This window comes from Nuphar pumila, chromosome 5 (genome assembly GCF_984573655.1).
Source record: "Nuphar pumila chromosome 5, dmNupPumi1.hap1.1, whole genome shotgun sequence".
NCBI lineage: Eukaryota > Viridiplantae > Streptophyta > Magnoliopsida > Nymphaeales > Nymphaeaceae > Nuphar > Nuphar pumila.
In genome coordinates this window covers 68,408,561-68,434,338 of record NC_143253.1, presented here as the reverse complement: position 1 = coordinate 68,434,338, position 25,778 = coordinate 68,408,561, and the positions used below count along the sequence as shown (strand labels likewise).

Genomic DNA, 25,778 nt, shown 5'->3' with positions numbered 1-25,778 from the left:
ATTAAAAAGAACATAATTGATTTTACTTTAAAATGTCAACCTTTCCCTATCCATGTGTTCAGAACTAGTTTCAATAAACAAGAGCAGAAGAGTGTTCAAGTTTAAGGTTGAGCTATAATAACAGTTCATTCCAGCTGCCTTGTCGTTCAGGTAAAATTGTACCACGATTTGTTAACTTGATACAGCATTCAGAAAAGAAGCACAGAAAATATTCAACTGAGAGTAAGAAAAGGTGTTAGACTAGTTAAATGTTTATTGCACAGTACAATTCCAGATAGAGTTGTACATAATAATGGTAGATGTGCTCGATATGAGACCCCTGAAGAAACTCAATATCAAATGAACTCCAGTACACACTCAGAGAGAGAGCATCAGAAAAATTTTACTCATTGTGCCGATCGAATATCCATCAGGACTGAACTCAAAATAACCAAATGAATATAGAAGCTCGCAGGAGTAACTAATATGCAATTACCTGATTATATACAGCTTCTGTGAGCAAGAAATGGTTATTATGACTAACCTTGATGTGTAATAAGTGTTCTATGTCAATGGAGGAACACAACTTCTCAAGGATTTCTGGAGAATGCCTTCATCCAATCTTCGGCCTTCAAGGAAAGAGGAAAACAATCAGGCATCATGTACCACAGAAATGACAATAAGCATACTGAGAGCACTTCATCCAAGCTCCAAAGATACCTATGAACACTATTTTGTTTAATCTGGTCTCCCCATGCTCCCATCTTCGTGCTGGAACAATCTCATACAAATCTCTCACAGCCTGTTGAACATGTTAATGTAGAGCATATAGGATCAGCTATTGACCAAGTATATTTCTGGTACATGATGTTGGCACTACTAATAGGCTATTGGCTTGGTTGATGCTAGGGATTGGTGAGCTTTGTTTACCCCATGACGAAATCAAGACAGAGCTGGCTTTTCTGTAAAACTAACTCATGGGTATAGATGTAATGAAAAAGGTGAGAAACTACCTGCAGTGTATGCAACTGTTCAGAGCCATGGACATTCAATATTCCTTTGCAACGATAAACATCCATGTCATATTTTTTCTCCCACAGAATATCTTCTATCCACAAGCGGGCCTTGATCAATGTAATAAGATTTCAGCAGATACATAAACAATCCTGAACAGTATTAATTTATCTAATAAAATACTAGATACATTTCCAGAACAGAAATTGGTCTTTGCATGGTATAAACATTTTCAAAGGAAACTTTTCATATTTATAAACAGTACATGAATATTCATATTTAGTCTCCTTGTAACTTTTTCCAATCTTAATGTGAAAAGGATAGGAAAAAAAAAGAAATGAAAGAGAATGAGACAATGCAATTAATATTAAGTATTAGGAAGAATCCGACTACTTTTCATCAGTTTTTCCTCAAAATCAGGATAATAGGGCTTTGACTATCTCTCTACTTCTCTTGTGTGCATTATAGAGGGCATCGCGTGGACAAAAACAAATTGCAGTATGCTCTTAAAAGCACTTAAAAAACCCTAGCGGGAAAGGGGTGGGAAGATGCTAAAACAATGGTGAATTAGTAGTATTAACCAAGAGGTATCCATCATAGATTTGCATTACTCTAAATAAATGTCAAGACTAGATACAGGGGCTTGAAGTGGCTCTGTGTAAAATACAGTTGTTGGCTACAAGAAAAGTAATGAACTGCAATAAAATTATGCATAAGGGTAGAGGCCTTTTCATATGTATATTTACACATCTTTAATATGAATTACACGTAGCAGGTGATATTTAAATATAAAATTTACATAAACAACAAATGCCTCCTGAATAGATGAGAAAATGGAACAATAATTTGAATACAAAAATATTACACAATACCCATCTCCATCATGCAGGAAATAGGTAAACCTATGGAACGTGAAACAATTTATAGCAACTGCTAAATAGACAAAAATGTTAATCTGGCAATCTTATTTTGTAACATGAACCTATTAGTTTATAGAATCAGCTTGAAGCATGAGTCCACGCACCTGATCTAGATCAACTAATCTTTCTTCACAAATGCACAAGGTTCTCACTTCACAATCATGGGAACTCCCAGTGGATTCTTCTCTGAACTCTTTCAGCAGTGCTTCCAGATGGGCCACATGCTGGGAAAAGAAGATACTTCAATGTTGTCAAAAGAATTAGTCATGAACAAGATTGTAGGTCTTCTGTAGCAAAATTAGCATCTTGAAAAGCCATGCAAAACATCTCATCACAAGAACTAATGAAAACAATCATGATTACATCCAAAAGAATACAAGAAAAGGAACACAGTACTTGTTGTTAAGTTGTATATTTATATATATTTATTTATTTATTTATTTTTTATTGATGTAATAGGTAATAACCATTAGGGGTATTTTTGCCTTTCCACAAATGTGTAATAGGCTGTGCCCATTAGGGGCACATTGGTCATTTTGTATTTTTCCTTTTCTTTACTTTTCTGTTTTTGTTTTTTACTATTTTGTGGTGGGCTTTTTAGTAAAAAGCCACATATAGTCCTTGGGATCTCCCAACGGCTGTATTTATAGTCGTTGGGATGCTCCCAATGGCTCTATGTGGGCCTTTGTGTGTATATAAAGGGGTGTTACCCCTTGGATGGGTTATGCTTTCTCAAACACCCTCACTCTCAATAATATTTATATTTTTTACTTGTGTTTTTGCCCCTTAGTGGGTTGTGTGAATGTGTTTATGTATGGATGTAAGCTCTTGTAAGCCCATAAGAGGCATTTCATTGTATTGTTTTCCCCTCTTTCATTACACTTGTGGCACAAACATAGTTAACAAAGTGGAAGCATACCTTTCTTCACAACTGGTAAAAATACCAGCACCTGCCAATATGTGTGGTATAAGAAATCCATTATTTATACATAAAGTATTCATATATGAGTGTGTGAGCCTCCAAGTACAACAACAACAACAACAACTACGCCTTCATCCCAAAACAATTGGGGTCAGCGATATGAACCAAAAAAGAAATTCATTTTGGGTCTTCCACATGAATCCTTTTCCTCCAATCATTTCTATCCAACGCCATGTCCTCGGTGAGGTTCAAAGCATTCATATCCTTTCCTATCATCTCCATCCAAGTCTTCCTAAGCCTACCCCGACCTCTTTTAACTAATATATTTTCCCATTTCTCCAACCTTCTAACTGGAGCATCATTAGGCCTTCGCCGAATATGTCCAAACCATCGTAAACGATTCTCTCGCATCTTATTTTCAATGGGTGCAACACCTACCTTCTTACGTATCTCTTCGTTCCGAATCTTATCTTTTATTGTATTTCCACACATCCATCTAAGCATCCGCATCTCAGCTACACTCATTTTTTGAATATGATGTCTCTTGGCAGCCCAACATTCCGTACCATATAGTAAAGCGGGTCTAATAGTCGTCCTATAAAACTTTCCCTTCAACCGCAATGGCATTCTACGATCGCACAGCACTCCAGTAGCACTTTTCCATTTCATCCACCCAACCTTTATCCTATGATTTACATCTCCATCAATTTCTCCATACTTTTGAATGATGGATCCCAAATATTTGAAATAATCATTCACCGGTATCGTGAGCCTCCAAGTAAATGGAAGAAATTATGCATGGATGTAAGCATAAGAGTTTCCACTTAAATTAGTCTTATTCTTGTTAGCCTAAACTCTTCTCAAGTTTTCACTTAATTTAATCATGTTCTTGTTAGCCTAAACCCTTCCCAACACTACAAAAGTGTTCTCCACCAATCCCAACTGAGCTACTCTTTTGCAGGTAACCTCTGGTTGACCACAATTACACTCACTTATCCTTCACATGCAATAAATATTTCTTTGTCTTTCTTTCACCCAGAGAATAGATAGAGATTTAAGGGAGCCTTTAATACAGTTTCTATGTATTTTTTAAAAAATTTAGTGATTTGATTTCTGAACTTTCTGAAAAGATATCAGACAAGTTCAAAATCAAATGCTGAGGCACTAATTTAGCAGATATTTTTAAATTTCATATTCAACATTCAAATTTCAAGTCCAATGTTTAGAATGAATTTCAGATTTTGAATTTTTCTTTAGAAGGGAACTATAAATTTCAAGTTTTTATGAGATAAAATTTATGTATAAATATATACATTGTAGGTCAAAGAAAGAGAGTTGATCGTAACCCTTAATGCTTTTTTAATCATCATCCTTGTATGAAAAAAATAAAGTTTATTCAAAGTACTTTTCTTCTTGTAATGGTTCTTTTTCTTGGATCTTCTGTTGTGGAAGTTCACTTGTGAGTAACAACTTGATTTGAGGTGCTTCCTTCTAGGTTGATTGGAAGTTTAGAACTAGACATCAAACAAGGATACACATTACCCACACATTAGAATTAATTATAGAAGATGTGACATTTCTACATAAAAAGTTCCACGGTGTGTATAAACTACAAATGATATAACTCTTAGCAGCTAAATTAGGAAAAATGCAAACAAATCGGATGTATGGATAAAACCAAGGTTGTAAGTATCGTATCGTTACCCGTATCGATCGGTCCCAAAATAAGATACACATCATATCGTGTCGTAAAAATCATAATTTTTAAATATAAAAATAAAAAATGATAAAAAATCAGAAAAACCTAGCAAAAATTCTAGCAAAATCATAACACATGAAACAATGATTAATTGCACAAAATACAACCATAAAATCATATATGAAGCATTTATGTCGCTATGAGCTGCATAAGACGTCATTAAACATCAACTATCTCACAAAAACAATGAAAAACATTAAATATCTTGCAATTAAGAATATTCTACAAGACTCGTACATTCATATTACATAAACAAAAATATTATGGCAATAGTTGCACTAGATTTTCAATCGGTTTTTACTCATTACTTTGTTAAAATATATACTTAAATATATATACATTCGTATATATATATATTATAAGTATATATGTTGTTTAACCAAAATACCCGATAGGGGTATTTTGGTAATTTCAATGTACTTTTCATTTTAGGTTTTTTTTTTTACTTTTTTCTTTATTTTCTTTTTTCTTTTTCTTTTTCTTTTTCTTTTTCTTTTTCTTTTTCTTTTTCTTTTTCTTTTTCTTTTTTTATTTATTGTATTTTGACCACATAGGGGGGGCCCTCTTGATTGATGATATAACTCTAAGAAGATTGCACAAACTATAATGGTATAAAACTCATGAGTCATACTATGAAACTTTGGGAGAGGGTGATTGAGTATAGATTGAGAAAGGTTGTCATGATATCGGAGAATCAATTTGGTTTTATGCCTGGAAGATTAACTATGGAAGTTATACATCTTCTTAGACAACTTATTGAGAGATATAGAGAGAGGAACAAAGATTTGCATATGGTTTTTATTGATTTGGAGAAGACATACGATAGAGTACCTAGGGATGTTCTCTGGTGGACAATGATGAAGAAAGGTATTCTCTCAAGTACATTAGTATAATTAAAGATATGTACGAAGGAGTAGTAACCAATGTCCACACTTGTGGAGGGGTGACAACCAATTTTCCTATAACGGTTGGGTTACATCAAGGATCTGCATTAAGCCCTTTCCTATTTGCTATAGTGATGGATGAGCTTACGAGATCAATTCAAGAAAATGTGTCATGGTGTATGTTGTTTGCTGATGATATTGTTTTGATTGATGAGTCTAGAGTTGGGATTAATGCTAAGTTAGAATTATGGAGACAGACATTGGAAGCAAGAGGTTTTAAGTTGAGTAAGAGTAAGACAGAATATATGGAATGTCGGTTTAGTAAGCAACGAAGTAGTGATGGGAGTGTAGTGAAGCTTGGTGAGCAAGAAATACCGATGGATGACTGTTTCAAATATTTAGAATCTATCATTCAAAAGTATGGAGAAATTGATGAAGATGCAAATCATAGGATAAAGGTTGGGTGGATGAAATAGAAAAGTGCAACTGGAGTGTTGTGCGATCGTAGAATGCCATTGCGGTTGAAGGGAAAGTTTTATAACGACAATTAGGCCCGCTTTACTATATGGTACGGAATGTTGGGCTACCAAGAGACATCATATTCAAAAAATGAGTGTAGCTGAGATGCGTATGCTTAGATGGATGTGTGGAAATACAATAAAAGATAAGATTCGAAACGAGGAGATACGTAAGAAGGTAGGCATTGCATCCATTAAAAATAAGATGAGAGAGAATCATTTACGGTGGTTTGGACATATTCGGCGAAGGCCTAATGATGCTCCAGTTAGAAGGATGGAGAAATGGGAAAATATATTAGTTAAAAGAGGTCGAAGTAGGCCTAAGAAGACTTGGATGGAGATGATAGAAAAGGATATGAATGCTTTGAACCTCACCGAGGACATGGCATTGGATAGAAATGATTGGAGGAGAAGGATTCATGTGGATGACCCAGAATGATTTTCTTTTTTGGTTCATATCGCCGACCCCAATTGTTTTGGGATGAAGGCGTAGTTGTTGTTGTAGGGGGGGGGGGGATCTTTCTAGTCGTTGGGGCCCCCAAACGGTCATAAAATATGACCGTTTGGGGCTCCCAACGGCTAGAAGGGAGCCCCTCTATGTGGTCCCTTGGGTCCTCCCTCCTCTATAAATTGAGGGCTCCTCCCTCCTCCTTGTATGGCTTTTAGCCTCTCCTTTTCTCCCTCTCAATAAAGTTGTTTTTGCCTTTATAGGCTTTTCACCCCTTAGTGGGTTATTTGCACTTGTATAGTGCTTGTGTTCTCTTTTGCACATTGTGTGCTTGTGTTGTTGGCTTCCTTGCTTCTCCTCTATTCGCATGTTGGTGCTTCCGCGTCTTTCATTACATGGTATCAGAGCAAGGTTGGTGATCTTGCATTCTTATTGAAGCCTTTGGGAAGCGTGCCTCTCAACTTATTTAAAGAACGGAATTCTTTTGTTATCTATGGAGTCCGAATCAAAGGTAGAGATCCCTTTTAAGCTCAATGGATCCAATTATCTTATGTGGGCTTCCGCTACGGAGAATCACTTAAGAGGTAAGAAACTTTGGGGCTTTGTTATGAGAACCACTCTCGAACCTTCTCTTAAACTCACTAAAATGGAAGGGGAAGTTGAAAAAGCTTTAGATGGCGATGCCAATATTGCAAAATTTAGAAGAGCCAATGAGGCATGGTTCTTTCTTAAGGGTATGTATACCCAAAAGGACCTTGCTAGGAAATTCTTTTGCCAAGAAAAAATTAGATCTACCAAACAAGGAGACATGAGTGTCCAGGATTATTTTAGTGCTCTTACTCCACTTTGGGATGAGTTTGCCCTCCTTGAACCTAAATGGGTGGCTCTGGAAGACATTGAATTAAGAAGAGAACAAGTTGAAAAAGAGCACTTTTTTCAATTCCTCCATGGTTTTAGACTGGAGTTTGAGCAAGTTTGGGCATCTCTTCTTCATCGTAGCAAAGCTCTACCTATTGAGGATGCTCGTGCCAAAATATGCCAAGCCAAAACTCGTCTTGGCATTACCCTAAAGAATGATGATGTCTTGGCCGTTTCTAGGCCCGAAAACAATGTTAAACCTTATAAACCTCCTCGTTTTGGAAAGAACAATAGAAGAGGTATCATATGTCACTTTTGTAATGAACCGGGGCACATTAAGCCTGTTTGCCCCAAGCTTAAAGCTAAGGTTGCCGTCGTCGAAGAAAATGTCTCAAAAAGGGAAGAAGATGAAGGCAATATTAAAGATACTCTCAATCAAATCTCAGAAGTTCTCCAACACTTTTTCAAAAATTCATCAACCTCTACCTCGGATACTGCGATTGCCTGCTCATCATCACCCCCAGGTATGTGGATCCTTGACTCTGGCGCTTCCTTTCATATGACATCTCATAAAAATATCTTATCAAATGTGTTTTTTGACCCCATACCTTCGTATGTATCAACGGCCGATGGGACATCTTTAAAAATTGATAGTATTGGGACACTTGATTTAAATCAAAAAATTTTTATTCCAAAAGTAAGAATTGTTCTAAAAGTAAATCTAAACCTTCTTTCAGTTTCTCAAATTACCGATCACGATTGCCAAATCTCTTTCTCACCCAAAGATTGCACCGTGCAGGATCTCCAGTCAGAGAAGCTGATTGGGCGCAGTCATAGAAGGGGTAATCTTTACTATATGGATTTTTTGTCTCTCCCAACCAAGTCATTTTGTAATCTTGTAAATGCCAAAAGTGTTGATATGTGGCAAAAGAGACTTGGCCACCCTAATTTTCTAAAGATGTCACTCTTTCATTTTTTGAGCAATTCTTGTAAAAACAATCATATGTCTTGTAAGGATTGTATTTTTGAAAAGTCTAAAGCTATTCCATTTCCTCAAAGAAATTTTGTCTCCACTAAGCCGTTTGAATTAATACACTATGATGTATGGGGTCCTTCTCCTGTTATATCCAAAGGAGATTTTTCATATTATGTTCTATTTATTGATGACTTAAATAGATTCACATGGATCCATTTTCTAAGTAAGAAATCTGAAGTTTTCTCATTTTTTAAAGAATTTAATACATTAATAAAAAATCAATTCTTAGGTAACTTGTCCATCCTTAGATCCGATTCAGGAGGTGAATTTATGTCTAATGACTTTCAAAATTATTTAAAGGAAAATGGAATCTGTCATCAACGTTCTTGTCCAAAATTATGTTTTTTGTTCTTTTGTGTATACTCTTCCGTGCCTCTTATGATCTCATGTATTTGCCAGTGTTTGGCTTGTGTATTGTCCCTTTGTGGGCTTGTGCTTGTGCACATTTAGGCTCTTTGTAGCGATTGTATGCACTTAGGTGCTTTTGTATTGCTTTTGGCATTTGTATTGACCCTTGTAGGACTTGTTCTTGTGAGTATGCACATTATGGTTTGCTTTCCACTTGATTTCATTGCAAGAGAGATAGTAATTTTCATAAGTTGTTCATATTGTTCTACAGATCTACAAGGCTTTTCAAATATTCAAGCAATCACTTGTGTTCTCAAAAACAAACTCTCATACTTTAAAAAGTACACAATAGGATTAGATGTTGTACAGCTTTTGCACATTATCCCAGAAAAGAAATATGACTAACCATAGCATCATAAGCCTTGCAGTCCAAGATATAATTCAGGTCAACTTGGCAGCGAACTGCCCGTACCACATGAGCAAGGGAGTTGATAAAATAAATCTCCTTCTCCAAGTCCTCAATAGCATCTGACTTCATAGTTCCACAATTCTCCTGAGAGACTAGGTCAATCTTGTTAAGAATTATAGTATCCTGTAAAGAACATGCCAAACTCAGCTCATAGAGAATTTATTTCAAATACCTTGTGGAATAGAATTAACAAATTAGCAACAATCAAAGAAAATACAAAAAGTTGAATTTTCTTGCTGCATGCACCATTTCAAATTCAGATAACTCCTGTTGACCACCAAGTAAAGGAATGGCAAGAGTCTCTCTTTTTTCATCTTTTCACTATATGAATGTGAAGTGCACTAAGTTTCTAAAAGATCAAAATTGAGAAACAGGAGAAAATATGGCCATACCGCAAATGCAATTTGAAGAAATGCTTCAGGGAAAGACCCTGATTTATGATGCTCATCAAGTTGCAGCCGGAGGTTTCTTGCATCAACAACCTATCCAATAACTAGACCAATCAACAAATAATACCTTGAAATAACAAGCACAAAACAGTAAAGGGGACCTAATGTCAAGCAATGAATAGGACAAATTTACATAAGCATCCATCAACAAAATCAGGCTTTGAATGTTTGCCTAGATCCGTTGAGATCTTTGATACAATAATTCTTACCTCTCACAACAATCAAACATTGAAAAAAGAAAATACAAACATATCACATTTCTATACCATTCACAAAGTTGACAAATAATTGTTCACAAAGATCCATGACTGTAAACAGGCCTACATCCACGTGGGGTCAAGGTTATCGTATGATATGGTATGATATGTATCATTACTATGAAGGAAAACGATACGATATCGTATCTGTATTGTATGTATCGTAGGATACAAGCCCGTATCATACAATGCAGTACAATACGATCTGTAGCGTATAATATGGGCTCGACACACTTAAAACGGGTTTGAATCATAATTTTACAATGTGGGGTTTTAAAGACCTCTCGAGGGACGACTCCCTCATTTGTGTGGAGGCCATTAGAGGGAAACCCACGTACCCTAGTAGCCGTGAGAGCGAATTGGGAGCTGATCACTGTGCAAGGGAAAGGGCTTTTGCGATTTTCTCAAGTAAGAGTGTATTTCCACCCTTTTTCACTCAAGTGATCTAAGGTAAAAAATCTTTATTTTTTGCTTCTTATTGAGTTTTCTTGGGAAAAAGTGTGGTTGGTGCTAGTAATAGTGTCGTCGCAGGCACAAAAAGCAGAGGAGGAGAGAGTTCTTCAAGAGGAGGTAGCTAGAGGCTCTATTAGGAGCTTTTTCCCTCTTAGGACTACTCCTAGGGCGCAACACGATATTCGTACAACTATGACTCCTCAACATTTAGTCGAGCAGGTGAATGTTGCGGTTGTCGACATTTGTACTGTTAAGACTTAAGTTTTTTGTGTGTAAACTTGTTGTTGAATATTTGTATGTATGCCTATTTTTATTTGGTGATTAATTGGTATGTTTTATTTTAGATCTTTCGATGTCTTCACATTCATATTATAGAGATGATCCTACATGGCGATACTGCAGAAGCATGGATGATATCCCACGACCAGAGTCATCATTGAGATGTTTGTTTTGTGGTGCTATTATTAGAGGTGGGTTTCATAGATTCAAGCAACATATTGCAAGTCTTCATCAAAAAGTATGTCCATGTGATTCTCCATTTATTATTGTTACTTTTTATGTTGATGTTATTTTTGAACTAGAATCAATTGAAAGAAGAAGGTTGCAAAAATACAAAGGACTTCGAACCATTGTTCCAGATTTTGAAGATGATGTTGATGACCCACTATGTCACATGGTGCGGGTGCGGGGGTGCGGCACTTTCAAAAACCTTGGGTACGGCAGGGCAAAAATGTAAATATATATATATATATATATATATAAATATGTATATATATATATATTGAAGTTTTAACAGTTAACATTTCATAATTTAACAATTAACATTGTCATAATATCATTCATCATGCATGCAATATATCAACCTAAATATCAATCAAATAAGTAAAGCAATTACATAAATCAACCTAAATATCAATCAAATAAGTAAAGCAAAAAAGAACTAAATTACATACCAAAAGTATATCCTACAATGTATATGACGATGAAGTAATGGATCTTAATAATTTTCTTCTTCATCATCAAATGCATCATTAGAAGGAATACTGGGCTCAGCTAAATCATTGTTTGTCATATTGAAATCATGCTCCCCCTCAAAGTCACAGTCTTCTAGGTTTACATCCCAAAATTTGGATGTTCCTTGTCTGCGTTAATAACCCAATTTGAAAATGTAAAATACAATACAAGTATATTTAAATGAAAAACTAAGAAATAATCAAATAACTAAGAGAGCAAATTAGTACATGTATTCATCATTGGTTCGCGAAACTAATCGAAGATTTGAATGAACATATACTAAATCCTCTGCACGCTTGCTGGTGAGTTTGTTTCTCTTCATGTTGTGGATTTGAGAATATGTGCTCCAATTTCTTTCACAACAAGATGAACTAGCAGGCTGCGATAGCAATCTTAATGCAAGACATTAGAGAAGAGGTGTTTCTGATCCAAATGTTGACCACCATGTGATATGATCTATATTATCCTCCTCTCTCGCGAATAATGTCGGTCCATATAATCTCGAAGATGAAAAATTTTCAAACTCTTGTGTGACTTGATGTAGAAGATATGCTTCTGGAAAAAGTCTTGTCATACACATATTTCTATGTCTTGATAGCTCTGGGTCTAAATTTGGAGGGACACGACCAATACCACCTGCCCGCCACTTATTTGCATAATATTTCAGATTAAGAGAATGTGTTATGCAATGCAAAGGAGTGTTGCTCTTATCTCATCTTCTGACTAAAATTGAATGAATATGGTTAAAAAATTCTGAATCATCCAATGCAGGATTTTTTTCTTCATACTTGAAAACTATAGCTTGTATTTTTTCAATCAGATTATCCCATATTTCATAAACTCTGTGAAGCATGGGCTCATCCTTATCAACTTCTCTTAACATTTCTCAAATAGGTTGCGTAAATTGAAGGAAGTATATCACTTTGTCTCAAAACTTATCATCAAGAATGAATTTCTTAATTTCTTGAGCCTTATATCATCATCAGCACGATAGAATGTCCAATTTTCATCAGTCACCATGTTAACCAAAGCATTCTTCACTTTTTTAATCATCTTCACCATCACAATGATGGACACAAAACGTGTTTCAGCGACCTTCAACAATTTCAGGTCAGAATGCCTATTAAATATAGCATTAGCACGATAGTTGTTAACAACAAAATTCCTAATGCTTTTGACATTTCTTTCTAAATCTTCAATCCATGAACATAAAGCATATGCTTGTAAATTTTCTTCTTCTTTGGGGTTGCATATGCTCTTTAGGGTCAGATTTAAGTTGTATGCTACACAGGGAGTCCAAAAAATATGAGGGTACTCACTCTCCAAACTCAACGTTGAACTTTTACAAACTGGAGCGTTGTTTGTAATGATTTGTACCACTTTCTGATCACCCACTTCTTTTATGACTTATATAAACAACCCCTTCAAATACTCTGCATTTTTATATTCTCCAGATGCATCAACTGCTTTCAAAAATATTAGGCCACTAAAAGAACAAGCAATGAAATTGATCAGTGGACGCCTTTGAATATTTGTTCATCCATCAGAAACAATAGAAACTCTATTTTGCTCTCATGAATATTTTTTAATCGCCAGCAACCTCTCTACATTTGCCCTCTCTTCTGCAAGAAGTGTGGTTCGTATTTTTTCTGAGTTTTGAGGCACATAGCCAGTCAAATTACAATTTGCTAAAGATGTTACTAAATCCTTCCAATAAGGATTTCTAGCCGCATTAAATGGGAGTGAACTAGAATAAAAATATCTCCCTATTTTTTTATCCATATCCTCTCTTCCATATATATTGAATGATGCTTGTATCGTTCATCTACCTCCTACATTGACTTTTATTTTTTTTCAGCATTTTCTTGGTGGCTTCCAAATGGCACACTAATTGCACAAGAATCACTCATTGTCTTTCTCTTCTCATATTCTTCTTGTATTGTCTTTGAATTGCCTCATCAACTTTTCTGCATCCTAAAATGTCATGTCCTGATATCTTCAACAAATGAGTCTTCACTCTTGTGTAAGACCCAATAAAATCTCTTTCACAGAGCTTGCATCAAAATCACTTGTTTTCACCACCTCCTCCAGTTTTTGCAAGTTTATCTACATGTACCCATAGTGGCCCTATATCATCACTCCCACTACAACTATCAACAAAACTAGCTGCAAAACTCACATATGGGGATGAATATGACGCAAGTCCTTTCCCTTTATCCGTTATTTTTGTCCTGAAAACACAAAAAAAATTATATTAAAATCAATTATGCAGACAATCAAGATTTATAATATCGAGTCCAATGATGAGTTGTGGAGCCTGATTCAGAGTTTTTTCCCTTGGAGATTTAGGGGCTCCACCCACCGACGCGGATCCCATTGCGCGTTCAGCGGGCGGGGGTCCAGGGGGGGCGCCCTTAAGCGGGGGGGCAGCACCCCCCAGAAGAATTTTTTTCTTGGGAGGGGCTTGACCCCTCCCCTGAAATCAGAGGGAGCAAGGTGGGGGGCTCGGCCCCTCCCTTGAAATCAAAGGGAGCAGGGTGGGGGGCTTGGCCCCACCCCTGCCGAAAACAGGGAGGGAATAGGGCCCTCCCCTACCGAAAACAGGGAGGGGCTCGACCCCTCCCCTGAAATCAGAGAGAGCAGAGTGGGGGGCTCGACCCCTCCATTGCCGAAAACAGGGAGGGGCTCGACCCCTCCCCTGAAATCAAAGGAAGCAGGGTGGGGGGCTCGGCCACTCCCCTGCCGAAAACAAGGAGGGGCTCTGCCCCTCCCCTGCCGACCCAATAAGAGAGCGAGAGGGAGAAGGGGGGCTCGACCCCTCCCCTGTCGACCCAACAAGAGAGCGAGAGGGAGCAGGGGGGCTCGGCCCCTCCCCTGTCGACCCAATAAGAGAGCGAGAGGGAGCAGGGGGGGGCTCGGCCCCTCCCCTGCCGACCCAACAAGAGAATGAGGGGAAGCAGGGAGGGGGGCTCGACCCCTCCCCTGCCGACCCAACAAGAGAACGAGAGGGAGCAGGGAGGGAGGCTCAGCCCCTCCCCTGCCGACCCAACAAGAGAGCGAGAGAGAGCGAGAGGGTACCTGCAACAAGGGAGAGGCGGAGGTAGCGTCGGGCTCCCCTGCAAGACATCGAGAGGAGAGGAGGCAAGCGAGAGAGCGGAGCTACGCGGGAGAGGAGAGGATTAGGGCAAAAAAAAAATTGCCCTGATCCTCTTTCGCAACCCGTTTGATCAAGCATTAGAAAAAAAAATTACGTTAAAAATTTAGACAAAAACAACCCTAGGTTCGTTGACCGCACAGGGTGCCGCACGCGCACCTGCGTTGCGTTGCGTCGCGTCGACGCGGGTGCGGCACCTGCTTTGCCGAGTCCCTGTGACTTAGATGACCCACTTACCAAAATAAAATGTGAATATGAAGACGTGGTGGCGCAGCAGTTGGATGCAAAAATGAGGATTTTCTATCCTAATTCTTGGCCTATAAAAAATAGGATCTTTATAGTTTAGACTTTAGAGATGAAGATTAGCATATAAGACATTGGTTACATGTGATGATTTTAGTTATTATAAACTCTCAATAGTTTAATTATGACTTATTACATTTTAGTATGACTTGGATGTGAATTCAATATTGTTAAGGCTTTAATTGTGTTTTAATTATGTAGTCTTTTATTTAAATTTTCAGTTATTAGTTGTATGGTTTGTTTCATGTGTTATGATTTTTTTAGATTTTTTGCTATTTCAAAAGATATTTCAAAACAATTTTGGGCCAAAACTGCACTCACCGCAGTATACTTAATAAATAAAATGTCTTTTCAAGTTTTGGAAGACAAATCTCCAATTGAAAGACTTTTTAAAATTTCTCCTGATTTGAAAAGAATAAGGGTATTTGGATGTAAGTGTTTTGTGCTTCTTGAAAAATATAACAAACTCACCAAAGCCATAAAATGTGTCTTTCTTGGATATGCCAAAAATCAAAAAGGCTATCGATGCTATGATCAAACAAATGACAAACTTTATGTTTCTAGAAATGTTACTTTTCTTGAAAAAGAAAATGGATTTGATTTTGAAAAATCCAAGGAGGAAACAGAATATGTCATTTTATTTGATTTATTACCTAAATCAAATAATAAAATTGTTAATGACACTGAAAATTTTGAATCTATTAATGACTCTAGTGAAGAAAGAGAACCATCCTAAAATCTCTTACAATATTCTAGACGAGATAAAGAGGAGCATCTATATGCCTTTGAAAGATATAATCAATCAACAAATATTAAGGAAAATAGTGTTAGAAGATCTGAACAAATCCATAGGCCTCCAACTAGATTTGTGTCATATTAATCTTTCTCTCCAAACTATAGGGCTTGCCTTCTAGCTATCTCATTCATACCATGAACCATCCGTTAAAATGTATCTCCGAAAACCATTGTTGTAAGTATAAATATATATACTTATATACATATGAGATACGTATACATATATATATTATATGTATACGTATCTCTATATATATAAGTATATGTATTTATATACATAGTTTATTTTTTCCCCAAAAAGGGTATTCTTGTAAATTCCTATCTTGCGCATATTCCATTTGGAATATGTTGTATTTTTCTTTATTTATTTTTTTTGTATTTCTTTTTTTCTTATTTTTATTTTTTTTCCTTTTTCAAAAAGGTGCATTGGGGGTCCCCCAATAGAGTCGTTGGGGGGGGGGGGGCAACGGTCACAAATGTGATTGTTGGGGGCTCCCCAACGACTCCTTTGGGAGCCCCCCTTTGCACCTCTTTGCTTTTGTATAAATAGGGGTGTTCCCCCTTGTTATGTGATAAGCTTGAGAGTCTCAAGCATTTGCCCTTTCTATAAAATACATGTCTTAGTGTATGTTTGTTACTTTTACGTTTTTTGCGTATTTTTGTTCAAGTGTTGTGAGAGTGCCTTCGTGCAAAGTATTTGTGCTTGTATGCGTATTGTCTCTTCATAGACATTTTCAGATGGTATCAGAGCAAGGTTGGTGATAGAGGATCATGGGATTCTCCTTTTTTCGAGTGCCTCGAAAAGCGTGCCTTCGGATCTTTGGAGGTTGAAGTGGTGGATCTTGCTTCTCAAATATTTTAGAAGAATCTTGTGCAAGCTAGATTTTGAAATATTGTGTTGGTACGTGTTTTTCTCTCTTCCCTTTACTCCTTAATGGGCGAAAAAGAGTCTCATTTTGCTCTTGGCTTCAAATTAAATGGGTCCAACTATCATGTTTGGGTCGGGAACATGGAAGCTCACATAAAAGGAAATGGGCTATGGGGTTATGTGCAAGGCACAATTCCGGAATCGAAATCCAAAATAACCGTGGTAAACGGAAGTGAAATCAAGATTCTTGAGGGAGAAAAAAGGATCAAAGTTCTTGAAGAGTATTCTAAGAAGCACGATGAATGGGAAATGAAGAATTTCAAGATTCTTTCTTGGTTCTTTTCATCCGTTGAAACTAAGATTAATGCCAACATTATTAAGTTAAAAAAGGCATCAGAAGCTTGGCATTATCTTGAGAAAATGTATACATCAAGGGATCTTTCTCATAAGTATTACCTTCAAAAGAAGGCCCTCTCTCTTACTCAAGGTGAAATGACTATTAGGGAATATTTTGCCGATTTTTCCTCCATTTGGGACGAGCTTGTCATGCTTAAACCAAAATGGAGTGGAGAGGCAATTGAACTCCGTCACAAGCAACTTGAAGAAGATCGGTTCAATTTTTTGAATGGGTTAAGGCCCGAATTTGAGCAAATAAGGTCATCTATTTTATCCTCGTTTACTCCTCCCTCTCTTGAAGATGTTCTCACCAAATTAAGTGGTGAGGAGACTCGTATGAGTTTATGTAAACAAGGATCAAATGTTCTTGCGGTTCCTTGTAATTATGAAGAAAACAATGAGGTCAATGTCGTATCAAGACCCGGAAACAATGTAAAGACCTATCGTCCTCCTCATTTTAAACCACAAAATCAAGGTGAAAATGGTGGACAAAGAGGAAAAAGGGACTATAGCAAGATTATTTGTCATTTCTGTAAAGAACCGAGGCATATCAAACCCATATGTCCCAAATGGAAGAAGCTTCTCGCAATGGCTACCACCGATATACCAGAGGAGGAGGCATCTTCAAGTGAGTCACTCTCTATAAATCAAATAGTGGAAGCCCTTCAACCTCTCATCAAGGGAGCTACCTCCGGTGCTGTCGTATCCACTTCTTCCTCTCTAGGTAAAGTCTCTTGGCTTTTGGACTCCGGTGCATCTTTTCATATGTCCCCAAACATTTTTTCGCTTTCCAATTACTCAAAAAATGTTTCTCCATCTTTTGTTTCCACTGCGGATGAAACCTCTCTTGAAATTAAAGAAATAGGTAATTTTGAAACTCAAGATTTTTTTATTCCAAAAATTAGATTTATACATAAACTAAACTTAAACCTTCTCTCTGATTCTCAACTCTCGGACCATGGTTGCGATATTAAATTCTCTTGTGATAAATGTTTAATACAGGATCGTCGGTCCGGGAAATTGATTGGGAAAGGCTTTTGAAAGTGAGACTTATATTATATGGAATCTCTTCAAGTTCCAAAATTTTTTTGTAATGCTACCCGAGACAAAGATATAAATGTGTGGCACAAAAGGCTTGGTCATCCTAATATCACCAAGTTATCTTATTTACATTTTACAAAAGACCTATGTAAAACCTCAATTTCTTGTAATGACTGTATTCTCGGAAAAATGTGAAGTTTACCTTTTGAGCAAAGAACTATGTTCTCTTCTAAAACTTTCGAAATAGTTCATTCAGATGTTTGGGGACCCGCGCCTGTTGCTTCAAAAGGAGACTTTTTTTATTATGTAATTTTTGTGGATGATTTTTCCAGATATTCGTGGATATATTTTCTTAAGTTCAAACATGAAGTTTTTTCGTGTTTCAAAACTTTTCATTCAATGATCAAGAATCAATTCAACAGTAACATAAAGATATTTAGAAGTGATTCTGGAGGAGAATATCTCTCCAATCAATTTAAGGTGTACCTTGAGGATCACGAAATTGTTCACCAAAAGTCTTGTCCTAAAACTCCTCAACAGAATGGGTTGGCCGAAAGAAAACATAGGCACATCATTGAGACCACTAGGACCCTCCTTATATCCCAAAACATTCCTAAAAACTTTTGGGCTGAAGCAGCTCTTGCTTCGGTTTATCTAATAAATCGCTTACCATCTAAGATATTAGGGAAAATATCTCCTTTTGAGGTATTACATAAGCTTGAACCTGATTATAATAGGTTACAAGTCTTAGGGTGTAAGTGTTTTATACTTACAGATAAGAATGACAAGCTCGCTCCCAAGGCTATTCCTTATGCCTTTCTTGGATATTCCGAAACTCAAAAAGGGTTTCGTTGTTATGACCTTCGAGATGATAAGTTATATGTCTCTAGAAATGTAACATTTCTAGAAAATAAAAGTGGCTTTCAAAAAAATGTTTCTCAACAAGAAAATTTTGATTACTCCTTCCTATTTGACGTATTGTCTAATAATGATGATATATCTAGTGATGATGATATCTCATCAAACCATGATGAGGAAAATAATGGTGATGTTGGTGAACCCAACTCTCACAATGAACAAGTAGAATTTCAAGTGATCAAATAACTTACTCTCGTAGAAACCCAGACACCTTTAGAAGTGCTATTGACCAATATAGTGAGCTTATCCCTACTCTCGATCACAGAAGATCTGAAAGGAATAGGAGACCTCCAACTCGTTTTGTCTCTTTTGATTCTTTTTCACCCCGATATAGGGCTTGTCTTAGTGTCATTCACTCTTATTTTGAACCAAGAAATTTTGAAGAAGCTAAAAAATGTATAGAATGGCAAGAAGCTATGCAAAATGAACTTAATGCTCTTAAGAAGGCTGAAACATGGGATTTCCAAACTCTACGCATAGGAAAGAAAACTATAGGTTGTCGATGGGTTTTTAAGGTTAAAACTAAGAGTGACGGATCTCTGGAAAGGTATAAAGCTCGATTAGTTGTAAAAGGATATGAGCAAGAGTATGGAATTGATTATGAAAAAACTTTTGCTCCTGTAGCCCGAATGGTTACAGTTAGATGTCTTATTACTATTGCATCTATTAAAAATTGAAACATTTTTCAAATGGATGTAGAAAATGTTTTTCTAAATGGTGATCTTAACGAAGAAATGTATATGGATGCCCCACCAGGCATGAAGATTCCTAAAGATAAAGTTATTCGTCTTCGGAAGGCCCTCTATGGTTTGAAACAGGCCCCCAAAGCCTGGTATGATAGGTTTACCAGTGTAATGCTGGAAAATGGTTTTTCCTCATGTTATACTGATACTGCTTTATTTACTAGAAAATCTAATGCAGAGATTGTGATACTATTACTCTACGTTGATGACATGCTAATTACAGGTGATGATGTTCAAGGAGTCAAGGGTATTAAGTCTGTCTTGACTTTAAAATTTGATATGTCAGACTTTGGTTTTCTGACATATTTTCTTGGAATTGAGGTTGTCTATTCTCAACGAGGTTATTTCTTGTCTCAATCTAAACTTGCTTGTGAGATTCTTGACAGGTCATGGATTTCTGATGACAAAGTTGGCGAAACTCCTGAAGTCGTGGGATAAAAAATGAAGATTGATGACGGTGTTCCTCTAACCGATCCCACTCCTTACAGGCAGTTGGTAGGCTCTTTGATGTACCTTAGCATTACTCGACCCGATTTGTCACATGCTATCCACATCGCCAGTCAGTTTCAGCACGCTCCCACAACCGTTCATATGAGTTGTTCTTCGTATCATCAGATACTTGAAGGGCACAGTGAACAAGGGAGTATTTCTATCTTCTTCTTCTGAATTAAAATTACTTGCTTATACTGACTCAGATTGGAGAGGTGACCCTAGTAACCGTCACTCCACCACTGGCTTTTGTGTTTTCTTAGGTGAGTCTTTGATCTCATGGCGATATAAAAAGCAACAGAAGGTCTCATTGTCATCCACTGAAGCCGAATATAGAGTCATGGCATCTACCACCATGGAAATTGTATGGATTCGATGCCTTTTGGAAGATATGGGAGTGCTTATCAGAGAACCAACAAAGCTATGCTGTGACAATAAAAGTGCAATTTATATTGCCAAGAACCACACCTTTCACGAGCGAACAAAGCATATAGAGATGGACTGTCATTATGTCAGAGAAGAATACTTGAAGGTCATTGATCTACCATACGTGACGTCAGAGTATCAACTTGCAGACTTCTTCACAAAAGCTCTATGTTCGCCCAGATTTCATTTCCTTCTTGACAAACTTGTGGTTATTACACTGTAAGTTTGAGGGGGGTGTTAAAATGTATCTCCAAAAACCATTGTTGTAAGTATAAATATATATACTTATATACATATGAGATACGTATACATATATATATTATATGTATACGTATCTCTATGTATATAAGTATATGTATTTATATACATAGTTTATTTTTTTACCCGAAAAGGGTATTCTTGTAAATTCCTATTGTGCGCATATTCCATTTGGAATATGTTGTATTTTTCTTTCTTTATTTTTTTTGTATTTCTTTTTTTCTTATTTTTATTTTTTTTTTTCCTTTTTCAAAAAGGTGCATTGGGGTCCCCCAATAGAGTCGTTGGGGGCTCTCCAACGACTCCTTTAGGAGCCCCCCTTTTTACCTCTTTGCTTTTATATAAATAGGGGTGTTCCCCCTTGTTATGTGATAAGCTTGAGAGTCTCAAGCATTTGCCCTTTTCTATAAAATACATGCCTTAGTGCATGTTTGCTACTTTTACGCTTTTTGCGTATTTTTGTTCAAGTGTTGTGAGAGTGCCTTCGTGTAAAGTATTTGTGCTTCTATGCGTATTGTCTCTTCATAGACATTTTCACACCATCTAACTACAATGAAGCTAAAAACATAAAAGAGTGGGTTGAAGTCATGAAAATAGAATTAGATGCATTGCATAAAGCCCATACCTAGACAATTCGACCTCTTCCCAAGGGAAAGAAGACTATAGGGTGTAGATGGGTCTTTAAAATCAAAACAAAAAATGATGAGTCCCTAGAAATATATAAAGAACGATTAGTTGCAAAAGGATACTCTCAGAAATATGGAATAGATTATGAGGAGACATTTGCCCCAGTAGGTCGTATGACCACAGTTAGGACTCTAGTTGCAGTAGCATCTATTAAAAAATGACCCATATATCAATTAGATGTTAAAAATGCGTTCCTAAATGAAAATTTAAATGAAGTATACATGGATCCTCCTACTGGTTTGACTATTGAAAGGGGTATGGTTCTTCGACTTCAAAAGGCTTTATATGGGCTTAAGCAAGCTCCTAAAGCATGATATGATCGGTTCAGTAATACCGTATTAAACTTTTGTTTTAAATCCTATTACACTGACACTGCTCTGTTTGTAAGATTTATAGGTACCTCACTTATTATTATTCTTTTGTATGTTGATGATATGATCATCACTGGAAATGATCGAAAGAAAATTGAAGAAATTAAAATTATGCTTAAAAAATCTTTTGATATGACTGACCTTATTTTTTTGAGATATTTCCTAGGAATTGAAGTACTTACTTGCCAAGAGGATACATTTATCTCAAATCAAGTTTGCACCAGATATTGTTGCACGTTCGGGAATCACTGACACAAAGTGTGCGGATACACCTGAGATGATAAATGCAAAAATGAAAGTTGAAGACAGAGTACTATTAGATGATCCAACTCATTATAGGCAACTTATCGGATCACTAATGTACATTTCTATTTCTAGACCCGACATTGCGCATGTTGTACACAATGCAAGTCAGTTTCAACATGCGCCCACATCAGTTCACATGAGTGCAATGTTGAGAATAGTTTGATACATCCAGAAAACTATTTCTGAATGGCTATTCTTATCATCTTCCTCACCTTTAAATCTTATTGCTTATATTGATTCTGACTAGGGAGGAGATCCCAATAATCGTCACTCAACTATTGGTTTTTGTGTCTTTTTAGGTGATTCCCTTATCTCTTGGCGATGCAAGAAACAACAAAAAGTGTCTTTATCCTCTATTGAAGCTGAGTATAGGGCAATGGCTACAACAACCACCGAAGTTGTGTAGATGCGAGCATTACTTTTAGATATGAGAGTTGATATTTTAAAACCTTCAAAACTATGTTGCGACAACAAAAGTGTCATATAGATTGTCAGCAATCACACCTTTCATGAGCGAACAAAACATATTGAGATGGATTGTCACTACGTCCGTGAAGAATATTTGAAGGAAACAATTACTCTGCCTCATGTTCAGTCTGAGTTTTAGATTGCAGATTTTTTCACCAAAGCTCTTCTTCTACCAAGATTCTTGTATCTTCTTAGCAAGTTTCGGTGATCTCACCGTAAATTTGAGGGGGAGTGTTAAAATAGTATGTAAACACTGATATACGTATATCAGGGGCATTATGGTCATTTTGTGTATAGTATTTTAGCACACTCCATTAGGGATTGAAATGTAATTTTTTTTTTTGTTTTCTTTTACTTTTTCATAAATATGTATAGCCGTTGGGGGGTTGTCAGTCCAACGACTGTTGGACTGCCCCCTTTTGAGCATAAGTGAGGCACTGAGGCTCTATAAATAGAGCGTCACTCTCTCTTGTAATGCATGCTTTTGATAAGCATTTTGATAATATAAAATCTTTTTTTATTATTTTAGGCTTTATGCCTTTGTTCTATTGTGAAAGTGATATTTGTCATCTCCTTTGTGAGATTGTTGTTGGTCCATTAGTGATCATTTTATATTTTTGCACTTGTATAGCCTTTCATTGGCATTGTAATAGTGCACTATCGTTTCATTACAGTGGCCATAGCTCGGTATTCAGCTTCAGTTGACGAAAGAGAAACTTTTTGTTACTTCTGCACCGGCACGAAATCAAGGATTCACCTAAGAAAACACAAAAATCAGTAGTTGAGTACCTGTTATTTGGATCACCTCCCCAGTCAGCACTAGTATAAGCAATTAAATCTAATAGAAATGAAGCAGACAAGAAGAGGCCTCGTGAAAGGGAAGACTTATTGTATCTAATAATACGCAAAACTACTTCCATGTGAATAGAAGTGGAAGTGTGCTAAAATTGCCTAGTTGTGTGTACAGTGTGTGCTATATCAGGTCTAGTAATGGAGAGATACAAAAGTGCTCCAATAAGTTGTCTGTAAGGAGTGGAATCTTCAAGAGGTTTTCCTTCATCAATTCGTATTTTGGTGTTGACAACTTTTGGAGTATCCACTTTCTTATAATTTGTGATTCCGAACTTAGAAACAATATCAAAAGCAAACTTAGATTGAGATAATAAATAACCTTGAGGGGAATAAGAAACTTCAATTCCTAAAAAATATCTTAATAAACCTAAATCAATCATTTCAAAATGATTTTTAAGAAGCTTTTTAATGTTTTTAACTCCCTGATTGTCTCCTCCAATGATGATCATGCCATCCACATAAAGAAGAAGAAGAAGAATTCTTGCATCAAAAATCTTAACAAACAAAGCAGTGTTAGTCAAGCAAGTTCTGAATCCAATATCGATCATAACATGACTAAACCTGTCATATCAGGCTTTTGGTGCCTATTTAAGACCATAAAAAGCTTTTTCTAAACAAATAGTTTTACCCTTAGAAATACTTATACCAGGTGGTGCCTCCATATATACTTTTTCAACTAGGTTTCAATTGAAAAAAAACATTTTTGACATCCATTTGAAATATAGGTCATTGTCTAACAGAGGTTAAGACTATTAAGGTCCTAACTGTGGTCATCCTGGCAACTGGAGTAAAAGTTTCTTCGTAATCTATGTCATACTCTTGAAAATACCCCTTGGCCACTAATTTGGCCTTATATATTTCAAGAGTTTCATCACTCTTGGTTTTAATCTTATAAACTCACCTGCAACCTATAGGTTTCTTTCCTTGTAGAATATCTTGAATAGTCCAAGTATTAGCTTTTTCTAAGGCTTCCAAATCTACCCTTATGGCTTCTACTCATTCAATATGTTCTTTGGCTTGAGTATAGAATGAAGGTTCTATATATGAGTGTATTAATGCAATGAATGCCTTATATGTGAGAGAAAAAGATTTGTAGGACACAAATTTACTGAGAGGTTTAGAGACTCTAGATGACCTGTTTTGTACTTCTGAATATTTTCCGGTGCACATGGAAGATTGGATTCCCTACGTCTGGAGTATTGTAAAAAATGTATCCCTATGAGTTTGCTATTCATTAATTACATTATGTATGCGGCTCTCTTTTTGCTCTCACTGTAATCCCAACCGTTTTGCTTCTTCACGCGAGATGAAGTTGTGCGTGGCACCCGTGTCTACCAATGCCTTGGTAAGTCTTCCGTTGAGCAAAAGTTCCAAATACATCAATTCTTTGCATACTGTCGGTTCCACACTAGTTATGACCTTTACTGCATTCATCATCTGCATTGTGTCAATTGTTGGCGCCTCTGCAGGTTGATCCCCTTCCTCACCCTGAACAGCATTCACAACTCGGGGTGTGCGGCCATCATCAAGGTCACATTCATAGTCACAACTATCAGACTTCGAAGTCAAATCTATTAGAAAGTGAATAATGAGTTACTTCCTTGGCCTTTTCAAAATCAAAAAAACTTTTTTTCCAAGAATGATACATTTCTTGATACATACAATTTTTCATTTTTAATACCAAAACACCTATAGCTTTTTTGTTTATCTGCATAACCTAAGAAAGCACAAGGAATGGCACGGGGAGAGAGATTATCATTCTTATTAGTAAAGACAAAACAATTGCATCCAAAAACTCTTAATTTAGAGTAATCAGAAGATAATTTAACAAGATTTTCAATTGGGATTATATTTTTCAAAGAAGAAGATGACATTCGGTTAATGAGATAGGTAGCAGTTAAGGCTGCTTTAGCCTAAAATTCTTTTGGTATTTGGTTTGCTATCAATAAGGTCCAAGTAGTTTCAATAATGTGCATGTTCGTTCGACCAAACCATTTTGTTGTGATGTGTCAGGACAAGATCTTTGATATGTGATGCCATGTAAATTGAGATAATCTTTAAATTCTTTTGACAAAAATTTTTCCCTTGAGTCAGTGCGAAAAATGGAAATATCATTTTGAAATTTATTTTTATCCATTTTGTGAAATGTTTAAAAATGCAAAAAGACCTGTGATTTATGTTTAAAGAAGTAGATCCAAGTATGCCTATAGAAATCGTCAACAAAAATTACATAATATGTGTATCCGCCTTTTGATATGACTGATGCGGGATCCCAAACATCTGAATGTATTAACTCAAGTGGCCTAGATGAAACAAAATTTCTATCATGAAATGGTAATCTCTTTATTTTACCAAGAATACAATCTTTAAAAGCA

The 25,778-nt window shown here is 36.4% G+C and overlaps 1 protein-coding gene across 1 annotated transcript in view; it reads right to left on the bottom strand.

Moving 5' to 3' along the window:
* Window positions 1-217: 217 nt before the first annotated feature.
* Window positions 218-25,778, bottom strand: part of LOC149837748 (Cobalamin biosynthesis CobW-like protein) — a 37,870-nt gene continuing 12,309 nt past the window's right edge. Inside the window, exons 4-9 of the mRNA XM_090007490.1 lie at window positions 9,548-9,637; window positions 9,093-9,278; window positions 2,018-2,137; window positions 993-1,103; window positions 700-781; window positions 218-608 (exon numbers count right to left, since the gene is read on the bottom strand). Of these exons, the coding sequence (XP_089863616.1) occupies window positions 544-608; window positions 700-781; window positions 993-1,103; window positions 2,018-2,137; window positions 9,093-9,278; window positions 9,548-9,637 (654 nt within the window). The 3' untranslated portion in view covers window positions 218-543. The remainder of the gene's footprint in view (window positions 609-699; window positions 782-992; window positions 1,104-2,017; window positions 2,138-9,092; window positions 9,279-9,547; window positions 9,638-25,778) is intronic.